We start from the raw sequence: 17154 nt of genomic DNA on the forward strand, positions 1-17154 counted from the left end.
ATTAAATTAGTATTTTATGTTATACCTAATCAAAGTGTGAAAATAGAGTTAAAGAGCCGCTTAATTTTCATGATTGAAGAATTTTGCCTTTTTCAAGTTTTATAAAAGAGATGAGCACTGTTATTATATAATTTCACTTAAATTTTAAAGCATTTGACAATTTATTTTGGTTTTTTCTAACTGTAACTTCCTCTGTATTTTTAATATGTAGAAGTGTCAGTCTTAGTTTTTTTTTTTTTTTTTTTTTAATTTTTTTTTTTTTTTTTACTTTGGATGTTTTCTTTACTTCTTTGGATTTTTTTTTACTTCACTGGATTTTTATTTGAATTTTTGAAGTTATTTTTTTATTATGGGGCATCGGGGCACTGTCGGATTTTTGTTTTGCCGACAACAGAAAACCTCCAGCATGTTGGCTAGGCGGTATGTTCCCTGATGAAGTGTTGTTTTTGCTAACATCCGTATCTTTAGAATATTCTCTCATTTTTATTTTTATTTTTTTATCTTATTTACATTTTTTTAAATAGATTAGTATCTAACACATTTTGAATTTTAATGTTAATTTTGTCTGAAATTTATTTTTTATTGTAGTATTTTATTTATTATAAATTTTTGTAATATCATAGCTTGGCTTTGCTATGTATGGTGTTGAAAATTTTCTGTGCTTTTATGCATAGTTTTTAATCAATTTCAAAATTGTGTCATGCACAATTTGTATAACAATTCTGAATAAATCAAAAAGAGATCTGCCTTAGTTGCATTTTATTTCATAGCTTTTAATTCGGAAGCAAATGATTGCAAGATTAAGAAATGTTTTGAACCTAGCTTTTGGGACGAAAGGAAATTGGATTTGGTCACCACTAGTTTTGATTCTAAGGGAGTTAAAATTAGAATACTGTAAATGTGTGAGTTTTTGTATACTTATTCCTCACAGGTGATCTCACCTTTCAGTGGCTTCCTGGTTCCTGTCTCCAGTTTTGTCCGGATTTATCTCATCTGCTTTGTTCTTGGTGCTGAAAAAACTCGTCCTGACTAAAGTAGGTTATTTCAGCTTTTATCTTTTTCTATACTGCTTAATTAATATGTTTCTTTGATTGAAGTTGTTTTTAGAGAATTTTTAAAAATTATGTGACATAATATCATAAAATATTTAGAAACATTATGGTTACTCTGTGTTCTTATTTAAAATTGTAAATAGATGTTAAATATAAATATGTATATTCCTTGTGTTAGAATAAAAACTTTTTTCTTTTTTTTCCTCTTGTAATCAAAAGTTGTAGAGTGCATCAGATTACATAACTCGAATGGTTATCAGAGAAACGAGATGTAGTTTTGAATCATGATTCATCTGTTTATGAATTTGTATAATTTGTATTTATTAGAAGTGAAATCTTATATTTTTAACAAGGATGTCAACATATATAATAATTTTTTCTAAACCTTTGATAAGTATTACAATATATATATGTGTGTGTGTGTGTTTATAGCGTAAGTACCCGAAAAGGTTTGTAGAAAGTTATTCTTAAGTTTGTTTTATCTTGTAAAAGTTTAAACATTAACTAATTTTCAGAAACTTCCTTCACCCTTGCCTCTTGTTGCTGGATTAGCCAATAAGCTAGGCTAGCTCCTTAAATATACATTCAGAAAATCCAATGCTAAAAAGGGTACTCTTGTCTGTAAAGTAAACCACTGACCTTTTTTATTTTTATTTATTTAAAAAAAAATTTTTACTTAGGTTGTAATTTGATTTACACTTTACATTCCTTGGGACAGGCCAGTTAGGTTCATCTCTGTTTCTAATCATTACTGTAAATAATATTGCTAGGCTATGATTGTAATTAGAAAGAATCCAACTGCTGGTTTTTGAAGTGGTAAATTTAGTATGATATATGATGAGTAAGAAAATATTTCTTTCTTTGCAATTAAATAAATGTTATAAAGCAATGAGTTTTCTTTTTTAGGATGATGCTATTGAACGAGGCTATTTATCCTTGCCCTTTTTTTGGGGTATCACTGTTTTCATCAACTTGTTTTCTGTTGTTCATAATGGTCCAAAGTGTAAGTTTTTTGTGTTCACTTTTTTTGTAATTTTTAGTAATTATTTCAATGAATCTATTTTGTATGTGTTATAGAACGCCATTGTTCTATGTGTTAGCATACAAAGTAGGGGTGCACAAATATTTTGAGTGATGGGCCCCTCTAACAGCAAGTTAATTAATAAAAAGTCATTCCTAAGTATTTAGGTTTGTTATCTGCAGTAATGCTAATATTATGAAAACATAAATGTTTTAGACATTATATATCCTTTTTACCCATTATCTTAGCATTACATTTGCAGACAATTAGTTTTAAATATTAAAATTAAATTAAAAGTAAAAAATGCAAAACAAATATAAGCATTGAGAAAAATTATATTTTATCACGCCACATAATGTGAAAGTTTATTAAAAAAGCGATAACAGAAGTTTATTGTTCATAGAATAAAACTAAGAAAGAGAGAGATTGAGTATTTTATTGAATAATATGAATGGAAAGTAAAACGAAATTATTATAGTCCAAAGTACGAGTCAACATTTAGTTTGAAATATATTTCTATATAAGAATGCTTATCCATAGCGAATTATGAGAGGTTCTACAAATGTTAAATATTGATTGTTTTTATTTCATGTATTTATTTTTAATGAATGAATTAATTTATCATTGCTAGTAGTTAGGAACAAAGATAATTTTTTAACTTAAAATAATAAAAGCAGAATTACAAGCAGTAAAGTGTGTTCCAATAAAATTGCATTAACAGGTTAATATTTTAAATACTATGTGAACGCTAACTGTGAATAAAAATGTTTTTAAAAAAACTACTTGCTTTCAGTAGGAATTCGGCACAAATGAAAAATGCTAAAAAGGAAATTATTTAAATGCATAATTTCAAAGTCGCACATCATAATATCGTATTGAAAATATCAAGATTTTCCAAATAACATGACAATGGCTGCCGGAAAACAACTTACATCTACAGTGGAAATGGCTCAAATAAACTACGCCAAAAATGATTTTTTAAAAAGCTACTAAAGAGAAGTGATTTGTAATAATATCTTAATTTTAAAATTCTTGTGGAAATCTGTTCTGTAGCAATAACTGCCAATTTTTATGGGATTGAAGAATCATTTGGATTTTCAATGAAATCTGCACACATAGTATCAAAGGAAGTTATTCAAATTTTGTGCATCGTAAGCTTTATAAAGATATGTTTTTATTTTTAACCATGTGATAATCAGTAGAGAGGAATTTGAAACTTCCATTTTTTTCCAAGAAAAAAAGAATTTAGATTTTTTATTATGTTCAGGTGTTGCCACGAGCCATACATCAGTAGCTGGTAGGTTCAATGTTGTACAGCTCTTAATTAAAATACTTTTAAATATATATAAATATGTATCTAATAAACATGAAATTATTTGTCAATTTTTTTGCAATTTATGTATTTTTTCTTTATCTCAAATATGTATCTAATTTTTTTAGATCTTGGTTTTCAAAGTATTCCTGTTTGGGGTGTGCTAATTTTAGCTGCTGGCATAGGATTTATAGTTAGCATTTGTGTCTGGTATATACTTGTGCCTTATCTACAACAAGCAATTGCTTGTAAGTATATTTTTATTTTTTAGCTAAATATAGATTATGATTAAGATTTAATATTCTTCATTTTAAACTAAATACATAATAACTATTAACTTTATGGCTGTTTTAGGGATAACTTAAATTTTATTGGAAAGTTTAAAATGAAATGTATTGGATAGGGAATAACATTTACAAATATGTTTTTAAAAAAAAAATTTACAGTTAAATAAGATGTTTATTTTATTGTTTTTTAAAAGCTGAAATGGGAACTTTTAAATAGGGTACGTTCCTTATCAGTAAAGACTTTTTGTATTTTAATTAGAACTCTCTCTCTCTCTCCAACAAGTTTCAAAATTACATGATTAATTTAATTATTTTTTTGCAATTTTTTCTCTGTCTGTGTTAAGGCATTGGTTGTGTTTGCAGTATAATTGTATTTTAAATATGTGCTTTTTTAAAACAAAAAATAATTTCAAAAATAAATGTATTTTAATATTTCTTAATCTATTTCCATAATATAAATTTTTTCCTATCTTAGCAATGGGTGATAGCGAGAATAGCGAAAATCAGATTGGTGCAGAGGAAAGTAAGTTATATTTTAAATATTTGTTCTCTACTTATGAAGTTTTGGGGACAAAGGGAGATAGGGAATGATACAATAAAGAAGACTATCTTGGTTTCTCTGAAGGAAACTTCATGATCAAATTTCTATCATTTAATGCTGTGAATGCTTATAATTTAACATTTTAAGTAATGGCATGTTAAAAGAAAAAACATAGTACCTTAAAGTGTTTGGCACTTATCTTTTTTCTTGCCCTCTTAATCTAATAAAATTGCTTTAATATTTTTAACCTTTTGTGTTTATTCAATGTGATCAAAATAAGTTTGTTTTATTTCATTATTACATTGCTTGTTCAATATTATTGTGCTGATTTTTAACTGGTTCTTTTGAAGTTTCCAGTTGTAGTTATTGTTTATTAGAAACTTTTTATTTCAAATCGTGTGTCTGACTTCTTTCAGTTCTTTATCTCACATACTGGTGTCTAGGGATTTTCTTGCAAAAATTAAATAATTAAGTGTGTAGTAAATTCATTTGGAGTAAAATTATTAAAGTTTCAAAGCTGTTATTAATAAAAATTTTAAAATGTAGCTTTTTCATTTATATAGTAAATACAAACTTAAATTTTATTTAATCTCTTTCAATATTAAATATTTTTGAAAATTCAAATAAGTTATTACTATCCAAGCATGACCATCAAAATGTAAATCATCAGTTCTTTATAATATTAGGTAATTTAATTAAATAAAATCTTTTTTTTTTTCTGTTCAAAACTCAACAGTTACAAAGTTATCTCAAATGTTACACAAACTGGTACAGTATGAATTAGTAGAACTTTATAAGTTACTAAATCAGGATATCTAAGAAAAGTAATTTGTTATTGAATTATTTTTCCCCAATTTGATTTTTTAAATTCTTATCTAAGTCTTAGAAAATTTATATTCAAACTTTCTCTGCATTTTTAAATTATGTTTTTGGAAAAGTTTGTGACACCTTTTGGATGATTTTCTGCATAATGGCCAATTCAGTATGTGCTTATATTTTTCTTCCTTTTTTATTTTTACTTTTTCTTTTGCTACTGCATTTTGGTATGTAAAAAGTAAGAGCGATAGTGCAATAGAAAGGCCTTCCTCTTATTTTATTTTGTTCCCTATAGAAACACTTAAGCCTACCTGTTATTTGGTTAAGATAAATAATTGGACAAAACAAATTCCTAGACTGCAGTGTAATGAGGGATGTTCTTCTATGATAGCCTTTTTTTTTTTTTTTTTTTTTTTTTTTTTTTTTNTTTTTTTTTTTTTTTTTTTAAACACTTCTGTAAGTTAACGCTCTATTTTGAGATATTACAAGCTCCTTAATAGTCGAGCCATTTTTCAAAATTTGAAATTTTTCGCGGGTCGCAATTAAATACGTATTTAAAATGAATTAGAAAAAAATTTTTAACAGAAATTATGTTTATTGAAAACATATAAATAATAAAAGTACAAAATATGTGTATTGAATTTAAATATTAAAAATTAGGCACATTTATTTTAATTCTCTTAATAATTCTTTCAAATTTGCTGAATAAGTGGTGACAGCACTTCTCAGTAATTCTTTGAGATGCTGGTTAGTTAATACTGATCGGTGTTTGGATTTCACGAATTTTAAAGTGGAATAAAATGATTCACATAAGTACGTTGTTCCGAATATTGAAATAATTCGACAAGCAGCCTTTTTTAATTCTGAATACTTCGATTCTGGTACAAATTTCCAATATTCAGTAATTGACGTCGACTTATATTTTAATTGTAGAGAAGGGAAAAAAAATCAAGAGATGATTTAAAATATTTCGAGTCTTGAAATCTATTTTGGAATTCCGTCAATATTCTTTCTAGCTTTTTTATATACTTGTTGAGTTTTTCTTGTTTAATATTGAAACAAATTTTTTATAATTCAAGGAAAATGACAATGTTTTATTTTTAATGTCCTTTTGAAAGAGTTGTAATTTACTTTGTAAATTAGTATATCATACCAGGGTTTAAGCTGAGTCTAAAAATTCATTAGCAAAAAAGCTGAAATCTGAAAAAAAGTTTTAGCAAAATGCTAAAATGCCAGTAGGCTTATAAAATTACTTTATATCAAACAAGTACTGTAAGTTATCTGACAAAGAATAGCTTAATGTACAAGAATATCAAAAAGAATACCTATAACAAAAAAAAAAAAACACATTTATTATTTATAAAAACATTTTGGTTTATAATTAACAATCTTCCTTTCTTTCATGTTTGCCCATTTTACAAATGCTTCTTGAAAGTTAAATGCACTTTCAAGGCCCTCAATATTAATCATTAACAAATTGTTTACATGGTTGATTAACAACCTGTTTCGAATATTAGTTTTAATCAAATTAAGGCAGCTAAAGCCCCTTTCACAGTCAACAGTGTGCATTGGTATTGTTGCACAATACTCTATAACAGAAATTATTAATGGGTACTGTTCAGACACATCATTGGTATATAAAAATAAAAGTAATTCATTAAATGACATGTTTTTACATTGTTGCATTAAGATGTGTTTAAATAATCCCCATTCACAAAGTAATTCAGTTTCTGTAAACTGAAAATCTTTTCTGGGAGATTCCGAAAACAAATTGAAAATGCAACGGATTTCCTTTACACCATAATGCTGTAATTCTTCCGAACTATGGGGCATCCTGCTAGGTATAAATATATTGAACATTTCGATTTTATCCAAATCTCCCAATCTATCAGTAATATTTTCAATGATACAGTTTAAAAAATTGTGCATCAAATTACGGAATCTTTTCCTCTGTTTCAGTCCATCTAAAATTATATGGCCCTGAAACTCAAATTTTTCACTTTCCTTCTTAGACACATCATCTAAAAAACTCATATAATGAGTGCCGGTGCCATTTTTTATTTCTTCTAAACTTGAAATACAAGCCTTCACACTTGATTGAACATATTCAAAATTTAAATTAGATTTTTGAAATATGAGGCTTTATTAATGTTGAACATGATATCATTCATGATGGCAGTGGTTGCTAAAAACAAAAAAGTAGTTATATTTTTTAGCAACCCTTGAGCAACAGGACGTTTGTCTTCCATTAAAACACCAACAAGAGCTTGCCAGTTGCAATCCAGAGCTGTAACTGAATTCCCCAAAGACAACCACCGAGTTGTTGATAACTTTATGAATTTCCTTGATTTTTGTTCAAGGATATCTTGAACATTCTTCAATCGCCTGGTATTTGCAGGGGAGCATTCAAAATAAGAGTGAATTATTTTTATTATGTCCTGAAACTTTACCAGGTAAGCATTCTCAGACGCTGCTTGGCTCATGGCTAATGCTAGCCTATGTGCCATACAATGTACTGAAATTAAATGCGAATTTTGGTTTTTGAACAGAGCAGCAACCCCCGCTCTAACACCAGTCATAACTGAAGGTCCATCTGTACCTAAGGATGAGCATTTTGTAACATCTATTTTCAAACTCTCAAGTGTATTTATCGAAGAAGAATAAATAAAATTAGCACCCTCCATTTCTACTAAACTTAGATAATGTGTAGACAATCTACCTTGATGAAGCACTTTTAGGTAGATAATTAAACTTTGATCTATGGAAACATCCGTACATTCATCAATTATGACGGAGAACCATCTTGCTGAATTAACTTAATGCAGTATTTTTTCTTGAATGGTCATGGCAAGAGCCATTTCCATGTCCCGAATGCTGTCATAACTTTCATAAGAGGCTGTACCTATATTCAATCCACTGAGACTGGAACAACCTAAATCTATGCACAAATCTTTTATTGAACTAAACTTTCTAGTAGCCAAATGTTCCTTTGCTTGCATATAGACTATTTTCATTGCTGAAATAACTGATTCATTAGCACTGGAAATTGATTTTGCAACAGATTTCCCCCAGGCATTGCTCTCCATCAAGGCCTTGTTTTCTACAGCATGTTTATGGTCAATGCTCAGTTCATGCTTTTTCAATACATCTACTTTAGAAATCAAGCATCCTGAAAGATAAATAAGGGGAATATAATTAACATAAAAATTGAGACACCAAGAAAATAATTTTAGGATAAAAAATCAGCTTAATTATCAGCATATATAATGTGATATATATTATAGAAGTACAAATAAATACACATACCTGTTGAGCTGGATAAAATATTGAACTTCTTATCAGAAACACACAAATTGCACTTGAAAGATGGCAAATTGTTAATCCACTCAACTTCCAGCCATTTGTATAGGGAGCACCACTTAACAACGAGATTTCTTGAAGAAATCGAAGTGTTATACTTTTTCCCTTATTTTCATCATTAGTTTGCAGCGAATCCTCGTTTCTTCTTTTCTTTATCAGAAATTTTTCCATGTGTGCATAGATGAAAACAAATAAAAACACTCAAAATAAAATAGGCAACTTTTAATTCTTTTCTAACGAACGTAAAACGTGCAAGATGCGAGAAAAGTATGCAATCACGCCGCCGAGAAACCGTGATGACGAAATCGGTGTTTGAAAGCGGGAGACACGTCTGCTTCAACCAATAAAAAGCGTAGAAAAATTAAGTCCAGATTTCTCAGAAAAGATCTCTCTTTGTGTCACATTCCTACTTGCAGCAGGAGGGGGAGGGAAAACTTGTTTTTAGTCTTGTGGTTGGTTTATTTTTCTTTTCTTCTCGGTGAAACTCATATTCTAGCCATTTTTGTTGATCGCTATGCTTCATCTCGTTTGATCACATTTTTTTTTCGTGAACGCTAGCGTCATGGTTCTTCTTGCGAAAGATATTTAGATTTTTTCTCCTTCTTGTTTGATCAAGTTTTTTTCATAAATGTTAGCGTCATGGTTTTTCGCGGAAGCTTTTTTTTAATGGAATTTAGTAAAATGCTTTGTTGAATTTTAGCATTTTTGAGGGGTCTTTTCGCATTTTGCGAAAAAAGCTACCGTAGCGGAAACCCTGTATCATACACTGTGAGAGGTTAGATATTATTTTATCTTTCCTCTGTAATTGTAAATTCAGTGTTTGCGAATGTTCCATGACACCAGTTAAAAACATCAAGTCTTGTAACCACTAATCATCGTCTAATTCTGAATAGGTTATTTCCTTTTCTTTCAGAAATGCAGTTATCAGATCAAAAAAATCTACAAAACAATTTAATACGTTGTAGCTAGATAACCATCTAGCAATGCAAAAGAAATTAATGTCATTAAGTTCTTCGTCCTTTAATTCTTTATGGAAATGTTTGAATAGTTGATGATTTTTTGCATTGGTGCCAATGTAATTTACAAGTTGCACTGTACAGGATGTTTTAAATATTTTGTAACGAGATGTTCTCGGTGAACTATGCAGTGAATTGGTATGAATTGTGGAGTTTGAGGATCATCTTTCAAAAGACCAATTTTTTTTACCCAGCATTGCCAGAGCTCCATCAGTAGCAATGCTTGCAAGTTTATTAAGAGGCACATCAAAAGTTTTCATTATGGAATCTAATGCATTTTTAATATCGGCACCCCGGGTTGACTCTTGAAGTGCTACTGAGTCTAATAATTCTTCTTTAACAACGAAGTCGGATGTGAAAACTGCCAATTGCGGAAGATCTGTGATATCTGTCGATTCGTCAGGGGCTAGGCTGAATGTAATACAGTTCTTCAAATTATTTTTTAAATTATATTCCAGCGATGTATTAATTGTTGTTCTGTTGTGTGTCTCGAAATGGGAATTTGCAAAACAACTTGGTGCAGTGCTGCATTATTTGGATCTAAAACTTTAAGTACATCTTACAAAGTATTTTTTAAATAAACTCTCCCTCTCCATATGGACATTTTGCACGAGCAATATTCCAGGTAATAACAAAACTGGCTTCAGCCACATTATTAGCTTGATTGCTAAAGGTCTTCAAAGTTGACTGTTTATTTAAATTTGATTTTAAAGAAGCAAGTTTATCTTATCTTAATTTGATGGATACTGATTAGAAAACTGGGGATGATTGGTTTCATAATGTCGACGTAAATTGCTAGCTTTATAATTTTTGACCGTAGAATTACCAATAACACAATGCTTTTCTGTCATTGTCAATAAAAAAGAAATTCTCCCACTCATTATTAAAACTTTTATTTTCTTACTCGTATTTGCTTTTTTTATTTTCGTTCGCTGTTGTCATATTTTGAAAAGAACTGGAAATAAAAAAATTTAGAAAATACAAGTTTTGTGTTATTAAAATAATGACATGTGTTATGTACTATGAAACAAATTTAATTAACTTACCAAAAATTCCAGATTACAAATTATATCCATAGCAAGAGTGATACAAATTATTTCCTCCAAAACACGATATCAACTGTCGGTTGCAATGAAGGTTTGCAAATTCAAAATCGGTCTGGAGTCGGTCGATTACGCCACTGTTTATGTTCGTTCACATAGTTTTCGATGAATCATATCATTCTTAACTTGAACGGAAATGAAATTTGTTACAACATTGCACTTAGTCTTTCTTACTACTTGTCAGTAATTTAAAAGACATTTTGAAACACGTACCAAACGATAATAATTTTTGATGATAAAATAGCACAAAAAGGAAAAGGGAACTCTGGTACATTTATCGAGAGCCACAAATAATCCTTCATAGAGCCGCAGGCTAGCCCCCCCCCCTTGTTATAATCAATGCTAACCAGTGGCCCCCATTCCCCCAAGCTCTTGGGCAAATTCTAAATTCCCCCCCCCCCAAACTATTTGTTTTATTTAGTGTAAAAATCCCCCCCCCTGGTGGGGGCCCCTGATGCTAACTCATAAACACAATTCTAACATGTCTGTTAAAATCAAAGCTTAAATTGTGCCTTTTTTTATATATATATTGACCCTTATTTAACTTTTATAAAACAATTAATTCTAAATGAACCTTTATATTCTCATAAGAGTTACTCATGTTATGTATTTTTGCTGTATATTTTTTAAAAATAGACTGCATATTAATTCTATTTCCTTCCTCTAGTTCCTTCTAAAATCTCTTATCCTGATGTAGAAAATCCTGCTTTTAATGGAAATGGTAAGGAAAAGATCGTATTACCTTTTTTTTTTATGTTGACTGACAAATGACTGTGTTTATAAATAAATTTTGAAGTCTGTCTTCAGTTTTTGTAGTTTTCTATTAATCATGCTGTAAAGGTAGCTGAAAATTGACAAACCTGTGGCAAATTATTAAGTACTTATGGCCATTTGTTCACCTAGCATTGCTATCAAAATAAGTGAGACAATGTTTTCTGTTTATGTATATTTGTTTGCCCTAAATCAAGTGCCACTAAACATGAGTCAGTAGAGTAAATAGGTCAAAATTTGATAGAAAGTACCTTTAATATTGGCATTTTTGTAACTTGTTGTAATAGTGGGCTTCATGCAATATGCAGTACACCTTTTTTAAATGAAAACCTAACTAAACTTAAAACCTGAATGTTTACACATTGACTAGCAGCCAATATAATTATATACAAAATGAGTATCATTATTTTATGTTTGTGTATAAAGTATCTTACAATAATTTCAGGACATGAAATCCAAATGCAAGATGTAGGAAATGGTATATCAAAGTCAACAATAGTACCAGTGGCCACATCAGCTGAAATAAGCAAAATTGTAAGTTTCCTTATGCATTAAGACTGTAACTATCCAAATTAATCAGGAACACATATGATCTACATAATCTCTTGATAACCAAATTGTGCTTTAATTTAAAAACAATGTTAGAATTTGTGCCATGTGTCCGTAACTTCAAATCATTTGAATTACATTATGTTCTTTGCCTTGTTTGAGTTCTATGGAGTTTTGTTGTTTGGAATTAATTTTATATCTAAAATAAGACAGAGCATCACTAATTTGAAAAATAAGAGTTAATTTCAGTTGATATTTTGTCTGTAACAAATTATTGATTTTTATTCAGGTGATATGTGTGGGAAATTGAACTATAAAATAATCTTGCGTGCTATTCAAACGAATACTTAAAAGACTGGATGTACTGCTTAGGCAAAAACATGCACAGCTAGATTTGAGTGTGATCTAATATTAAAGTCGCTAAGATTTATGCATGCATGTTGGCGAATTAACCATTATATTAAGACAGATAATCCGGCATCAGAGAGTGATAAAAGTCTGCTGTATATAGATTTAAGAGTTTATTCTATTTTAAGAGGAAAGAGACTTACTACTCTGAATAAATTGCATGCAAGTGCAGGGAGCAATCCAGGTTTTATATTTTGAGACCCATTTTTATGAAAAAGAATGGAAAATTATTCTGGTGAAAATTCCTGAATGAAAAGCATTCACCATATTTTATGTTTCATGTCATTTATTGATGTTTAATATAATACAAAATACAATTAGCATTTTCAAACCATGTGGAAACAAATCGCATTTGTACAAATACAAAATGCGATTTTTGGTTTTAGAACTGTGGGGAATTGTTGCGATGTGTCATTTTTTAACTCGGGGTTTCTTTCAAAATTTTGTTTTAAACAAGTTTAATTTACATGCAGCCCCAAACTCTCTTAAGTTCTGAGAATCCAGCTTGAAACGATTTTACGTGATCATTTTATAAAGTAAACTTTGTATAGGGGCTGTTTTTACAAATTGTGAAAGGACTGTTTAAAAGATTAAAATTTCGTATAGGGACAGCAAAACTACCTTTATTTTCACCCTCGATCGATCTCTGATATGAGTCGACAAAATTAAGAAGACAGCTAGTAGATCTAAGAACAGGGGTTAAAAATAGATGTGTCTTGAGCTATACTTAGCTGTTAACCAGAAGAAATGTGTTTTATGCTAATATCCTATTTCTTGATATGCCTTATTTCTTGAAATTAAGACTTTCTTTGTTTTCTTAAATGGGTATTTTCAATAAAATTTAATGTCTTAAAAAATGAAAATTAACAAGAAGCATTAAGGCCTCCTAATCAACAATATTTTGTGTTAACAACCATTGTTATGAAGAATACTGAAGTAGAATTATTTGAATATTGTTTCTCTTTTAATAGGAAAAAGAGTTTACCTGCTCTGCTGTTCCATATGATACACCTGAAACTGGCAAAGTATTTTCATCACTACAAGTTTTAACTGCTATTTTTGCAGCATTTGCTCATGGTGCAAATGATGTTAGGTAAATATTCTATAACAGATTGTTAAGTATGTGGGATACTTAATATTAAAATTTAAATAGTAACTATTTCTAAAAAATCTTATGATTTGTGTATTTTAATTATTGTGAAACTGCATTTTGTTCTTATCCTGTATTTGTTTTATGACAGATGATAATACATTTCCATTACAATATGTATTTATTTCCCTCTAGTTAGTTTGCTATAAGGAATGTAAATTTGAACCTCATTGACATGAAATTGAAAGGATTCGAACATTTGTTTAGGTTTATAAGAACCTTATGATACATAGACATTTTGTATTAGCTATACACAACATGCATTATCTATTCTCCATACATAGCAATCACTCTCATATGAATGTGCGAAACAATATACATTTTATTTTATGTTCATGGTAAATCGACTAATGATAAATCGTTTAAAACATCTATTTTCACAAGGAATATAATTAGTTACTTTAAAAGTTAAAAATAATTAGCTGAATGGAGAGAAAAAAACTACAATGCTTAAAAAAATTACTGCTTTAAGTTTTTTTTCTAGCAAAAAACTACATCAACTTTTAATATCTGTGTTTCAATCTTCATCTATAGAAATTGGATAATCTAGATATCTAATTCTTAGAGTAACTTTTTAGAATGATTAAGATTTTTGTGAAGGATAAATTTACTATTTTTCCACATCCTTAGGGATCCAAAAAAAAAACAACTTTTTAACTATACTAAAAGTGAAAATCTATGATATTTTAATCCGATTATAGCTTTTTTAAAATATATATATATATATATATATATATATATTCAGTCCTGACCCTACTCTAATTCCATTAATCGCTTTCATCCTGAAATTATCAACCAATGCAAAGGCAATAGAATATTTTCTAAAATATCAGTGCTCAATCACAATTACCCCTGCATATGCATTTATATATTGAACAGTCATTACTGTTAGTGTACTGTTCTATTTGTAGATCAATGTTGCATTCTTAAAGTTAATGATCATTTTCTATTTTATCAAGTTTTTCCATGCATGTTTAGTGCAGGGAACAGTGACCGAGCTTCGTCATTTCTAAATTGTTGTCTCCGTTTATTCATTTGATTTAATGACTTGAATACAATTCAAAAATAACAAAGTTTGTTCTTAAAGTAATCAACTGCTGATTGTACAAAGTATCAGATTTCTTACTGGATTAGTGGCTATAGAAATTTTCTATGCTTGTAAGAAAAGGAAAAAAAAAAATTACTTGTTATGTTTCAAAGCAATTGAAATAAACAGTTTTAATAATCATGGAACTGTCAAAGGTTTGAATTTAAAGTCTGTAATAACTTAATGATATAATTTTTTTTGATAAAAATGTTCGCGACTGCAATACTAAGCATATATTTTCTTTATGTATAAAGTTATTAAAACTTTTCTTTTTAATTATTTGAGCAATTTTTTTTAAAATTAATTTTACTCCATGATATGTAGTTTTTATAGTCAATGATGATTGTGTCCAATTAACATTTCAGTAATTGATGAAAATGCAATGGGTACCATTTACTAATTTACATATGTAGTTTGATTTTTTTTTTTTTTTTAAAGAAAAGTTTATTTGTCTATTTCAAAACGTATCTGTCATTTCAGTACGTTCGATCAATCATGATACTATTTTTATTATCAGTGTATAAAATTCATCTTAATTTTTAACAACATAAAGTATTATTAATTTTTAAGGACCTTATAATTGCACATTTTGCTGCAATGTTATTTACATTAAGCTGAATATTTACAATAATAGTCCTCTGTATGTGACTGTGTTAAGGTTGCATACAAATTTGAATTTATGAAGATGATGCTGTAAATTTACTCCATGAATTCTGTTTAGAAATAAGTTTAAAGATATTTTTAAGAAAATCTCAGCAATTTTAACTTTTTTTTCTTTCTTTTGTTCTCTGTTTTAAAAAAATGAAATCTTATATGGAAAATTACCTACAGGTGCTGTAATCTGTAGAACCTAATGATATTCTGGGATTGTTGATCTTTGAGTGCACGATTAATTGTAAATAAATTTTAGTGGAGCGGTTATGTGCATATTAATATTTTTACATACATGACTTATTTATCACATGTTTAATAAAATATATATATATTTTCAGTAATGCCATTGGACCTGTCATAGCAATTTGGCTGATTTATCAAGATGGAAACGTAGCACAGAGAGCTGAGTCTCCATTTTGGATCATGTTGTATGGTGGTGTTGGTATCAGTATTGGCTTGTGGGTCTGGGGTAAAAAAGTCATCAAAACTATGGGTGAAGATTTAACAAAAATTACTCCCTCAAGGTATCATTTTGAGCTTTTTATTCTTGTGTTTTGTATTTAAAATTTTAAACAGAAACATTTTAATTTGAAGTATCACATCTATGAACGAATGGATATTATATATATATGGAATAAGCTTAGAAATTATTTTTATGTGTAATATTTTGCATTAGACGGAATTTTTGAGAAAATGGAGCTTTGACTACTCCAAAACAATTTTGGTTAAAATTATTACTAATAGTGTTTTGTTAAATATATTGTAAAGTTAAGGTAAACTGGCATTATTTTTAAAATTAAATTAAGATCAGATTTCATAAAAAAAATTTTACTTTACAAATCAGAAGCCGATTTTAATTAGTTTAATAATTATGTGACACTAAATAGAAAGTCAACAATACATGTAAATAAATATATATTTTAGCTCATAGATATAGTTTATTATTTACATGGTAGCAGGGTTGGGTTTTTGACATGACAAGGGTATAATACTGGTTTAAACCGTCAAAACTGAAGTTTGCCAAGAAAATATATAAACTACCAACAGTTGCCATGCATTATATTGAAATTTAATTGTACTACTGGTAAGCAGCAGGTTTTAAAATATTTTTTAATTAAAATTAAGGTAAAATAACAGATTTAAAATCTCAGAAATTTATATTCAAATGCATGTGCAGAAAAATTTTGCACAAAAATTGTTTAAATACTTATATTTTGAAGAAAAAAAATTTTTTTTTGATACTTAAGAAAATTAAAAGTTTATTACTATGCATTTTTGACATATAAGGAACATATAACTAATATTTATAAGGAACTTACAAGTTATGTTGTATAAATACAAACTTGATACAAGTGTATGAAAAAAAATTTTAATGTTATACCGAATATCTTTATTATCCAGATTGTTAATTTGAATTTAAAAGTAGTTATATTTGTGAATAATGATAAATATAATTCATGTTGTTTATTATATTTATTTATACTTATCACACTTATCATTTTAAAACAATTTTTATCTCTTAATTTTTTTTTCTCCACTTGTATTAAGAATACAAATAATGCATATCTTGAAAGCAAGAAGTAATTATTCAACAGCTGAATATTTAGATATTCAACAAAACTATATAATATTCAGCAAAATGAAATTCTAAAGTATTTGGATAAACTAAATTTTCAGCATAGTAAATGAATATACTGTAAATCGACACTAACTACTCTGTGTATTTAACAGAAAGCACTTAAATTTGTATTGTCTTATGTTAAAAAGATTATTAAGAAGATTTAAAAGAATATTTAAAAGATGTCTAATGTACAAAACTGCTAATGTTTATCTTTAAAAATGTCTAAATTTTAGTATAATCTATACTATACACTAAATTTGGTTATAAATAAATTTCTTAATAATATCACTGCAGATTTTCAATAACACATAAAAATAAATACATAATATTACAAAAGATGTGAGCTTTCAAAAGTACAAGATTTTGGTTACTATTCAAAATATAAGTGTTTCTTCAAAATTTTAAA

General features: G+C 28.3%; 2 protein-coding genes across 7 annotated transcripts in view; one reads left to right on the top strand and one right to left on the bottom strand.

Moving 5' to 3' along the window:
• Positions 1-17154, top strand: part of LOC107456885 (sodium-dependent phosphate transporter 1-A) — a 92805-nt gene that overhangs the window by 74199 nt on the left and 1452 nt on the right. For all 6 annotated transcript variants that reach the window (XM_016074884.3, XM_071181463.1, XM_071181464.1 and 3 more), the window contains 8 exons: positions 949-1034; positions 1959-2055; positions 3514-3633; positions 4148-4195; positions 11176-11229; positions 11725-11813; positions 13208-13329; positions 15466-15651. In XM_016074884.3, coding sequence (XP_015930370.1) covers positions 949-1034; positions 1959-2055; positions 3514-3633; positions 4148-4195; positions 11176-11229; positions 11725-11813; positions 13208-13329; positions 15466-15651 — 802 coding nt within the window. The remainder of the gene's footprint in view (positions 1-948; positions 1035-1958; positions 2056-3513; positions 3634-4147; positions 4196-11175; positions 11230-11724; positions 11814-13207; positions 13330-15465; positions 15652-17154) is intronic.
• Positions 7708-10256, bottom strand: LOC139425569 (uncharacterized). Its single transcript, XM_071180850.1, has 4 exons — positions 10153-10256; positions 9596-9816; positions 8336-8494; positions 7708-8198 (listed from the first exon to the last, which is right to left on the bottom strand). The coding sequence occupies exons 1-4, from the start codon at positions 10254-10256 to the stop codon at positions 7846-7848; spliced, it is 837 nt and encodes a 278-aa protein (XP_071036951.1). The 3' UTR covers positions 7708-7845.

The sequence above is a fragment of the Parasteatoda tepidariorum genome, chromosome 5 (genome assembly GCF_043381705.1).
Source record: "Parasteatoda tepidariorum isolate YZ-2023 chromosome 5, CAS_Ptep_4.0, whole genome shotgun sequence".
NCBI classification, from domain to species: Eukaryota; Metazoa; Arthropoda; class Arachnida; order Araneae; family Theridiidae; genus Parasteatoda; species Parasteatoda tepidariorum.

Excerpts from the sequence above, each read along its gene's own strand:
- LOC139425569 (XM_071180850.1), bottom strand. The coding sequence starts at position 10,256 with ATGACAGAAAAGCATTGTGTTATTGGTAATTCTACGGTCAAAAATTAT. Across the intron at positions 9,817-10,152 it reads CATCCCCAGTTTTCTAATCA|CCTAGCCCCTGACGAATCGA; the intron begins GTATCCATCAAA and ends TATTACATTCAG. Across the intron at positions 8,199-8,335 it reads TATTTTATCCAGCTCAACAG|GATGCTTGATTTCTAAAGTA; the intron begins GTATGTGTATTT and ends TTTATCTTTCAG.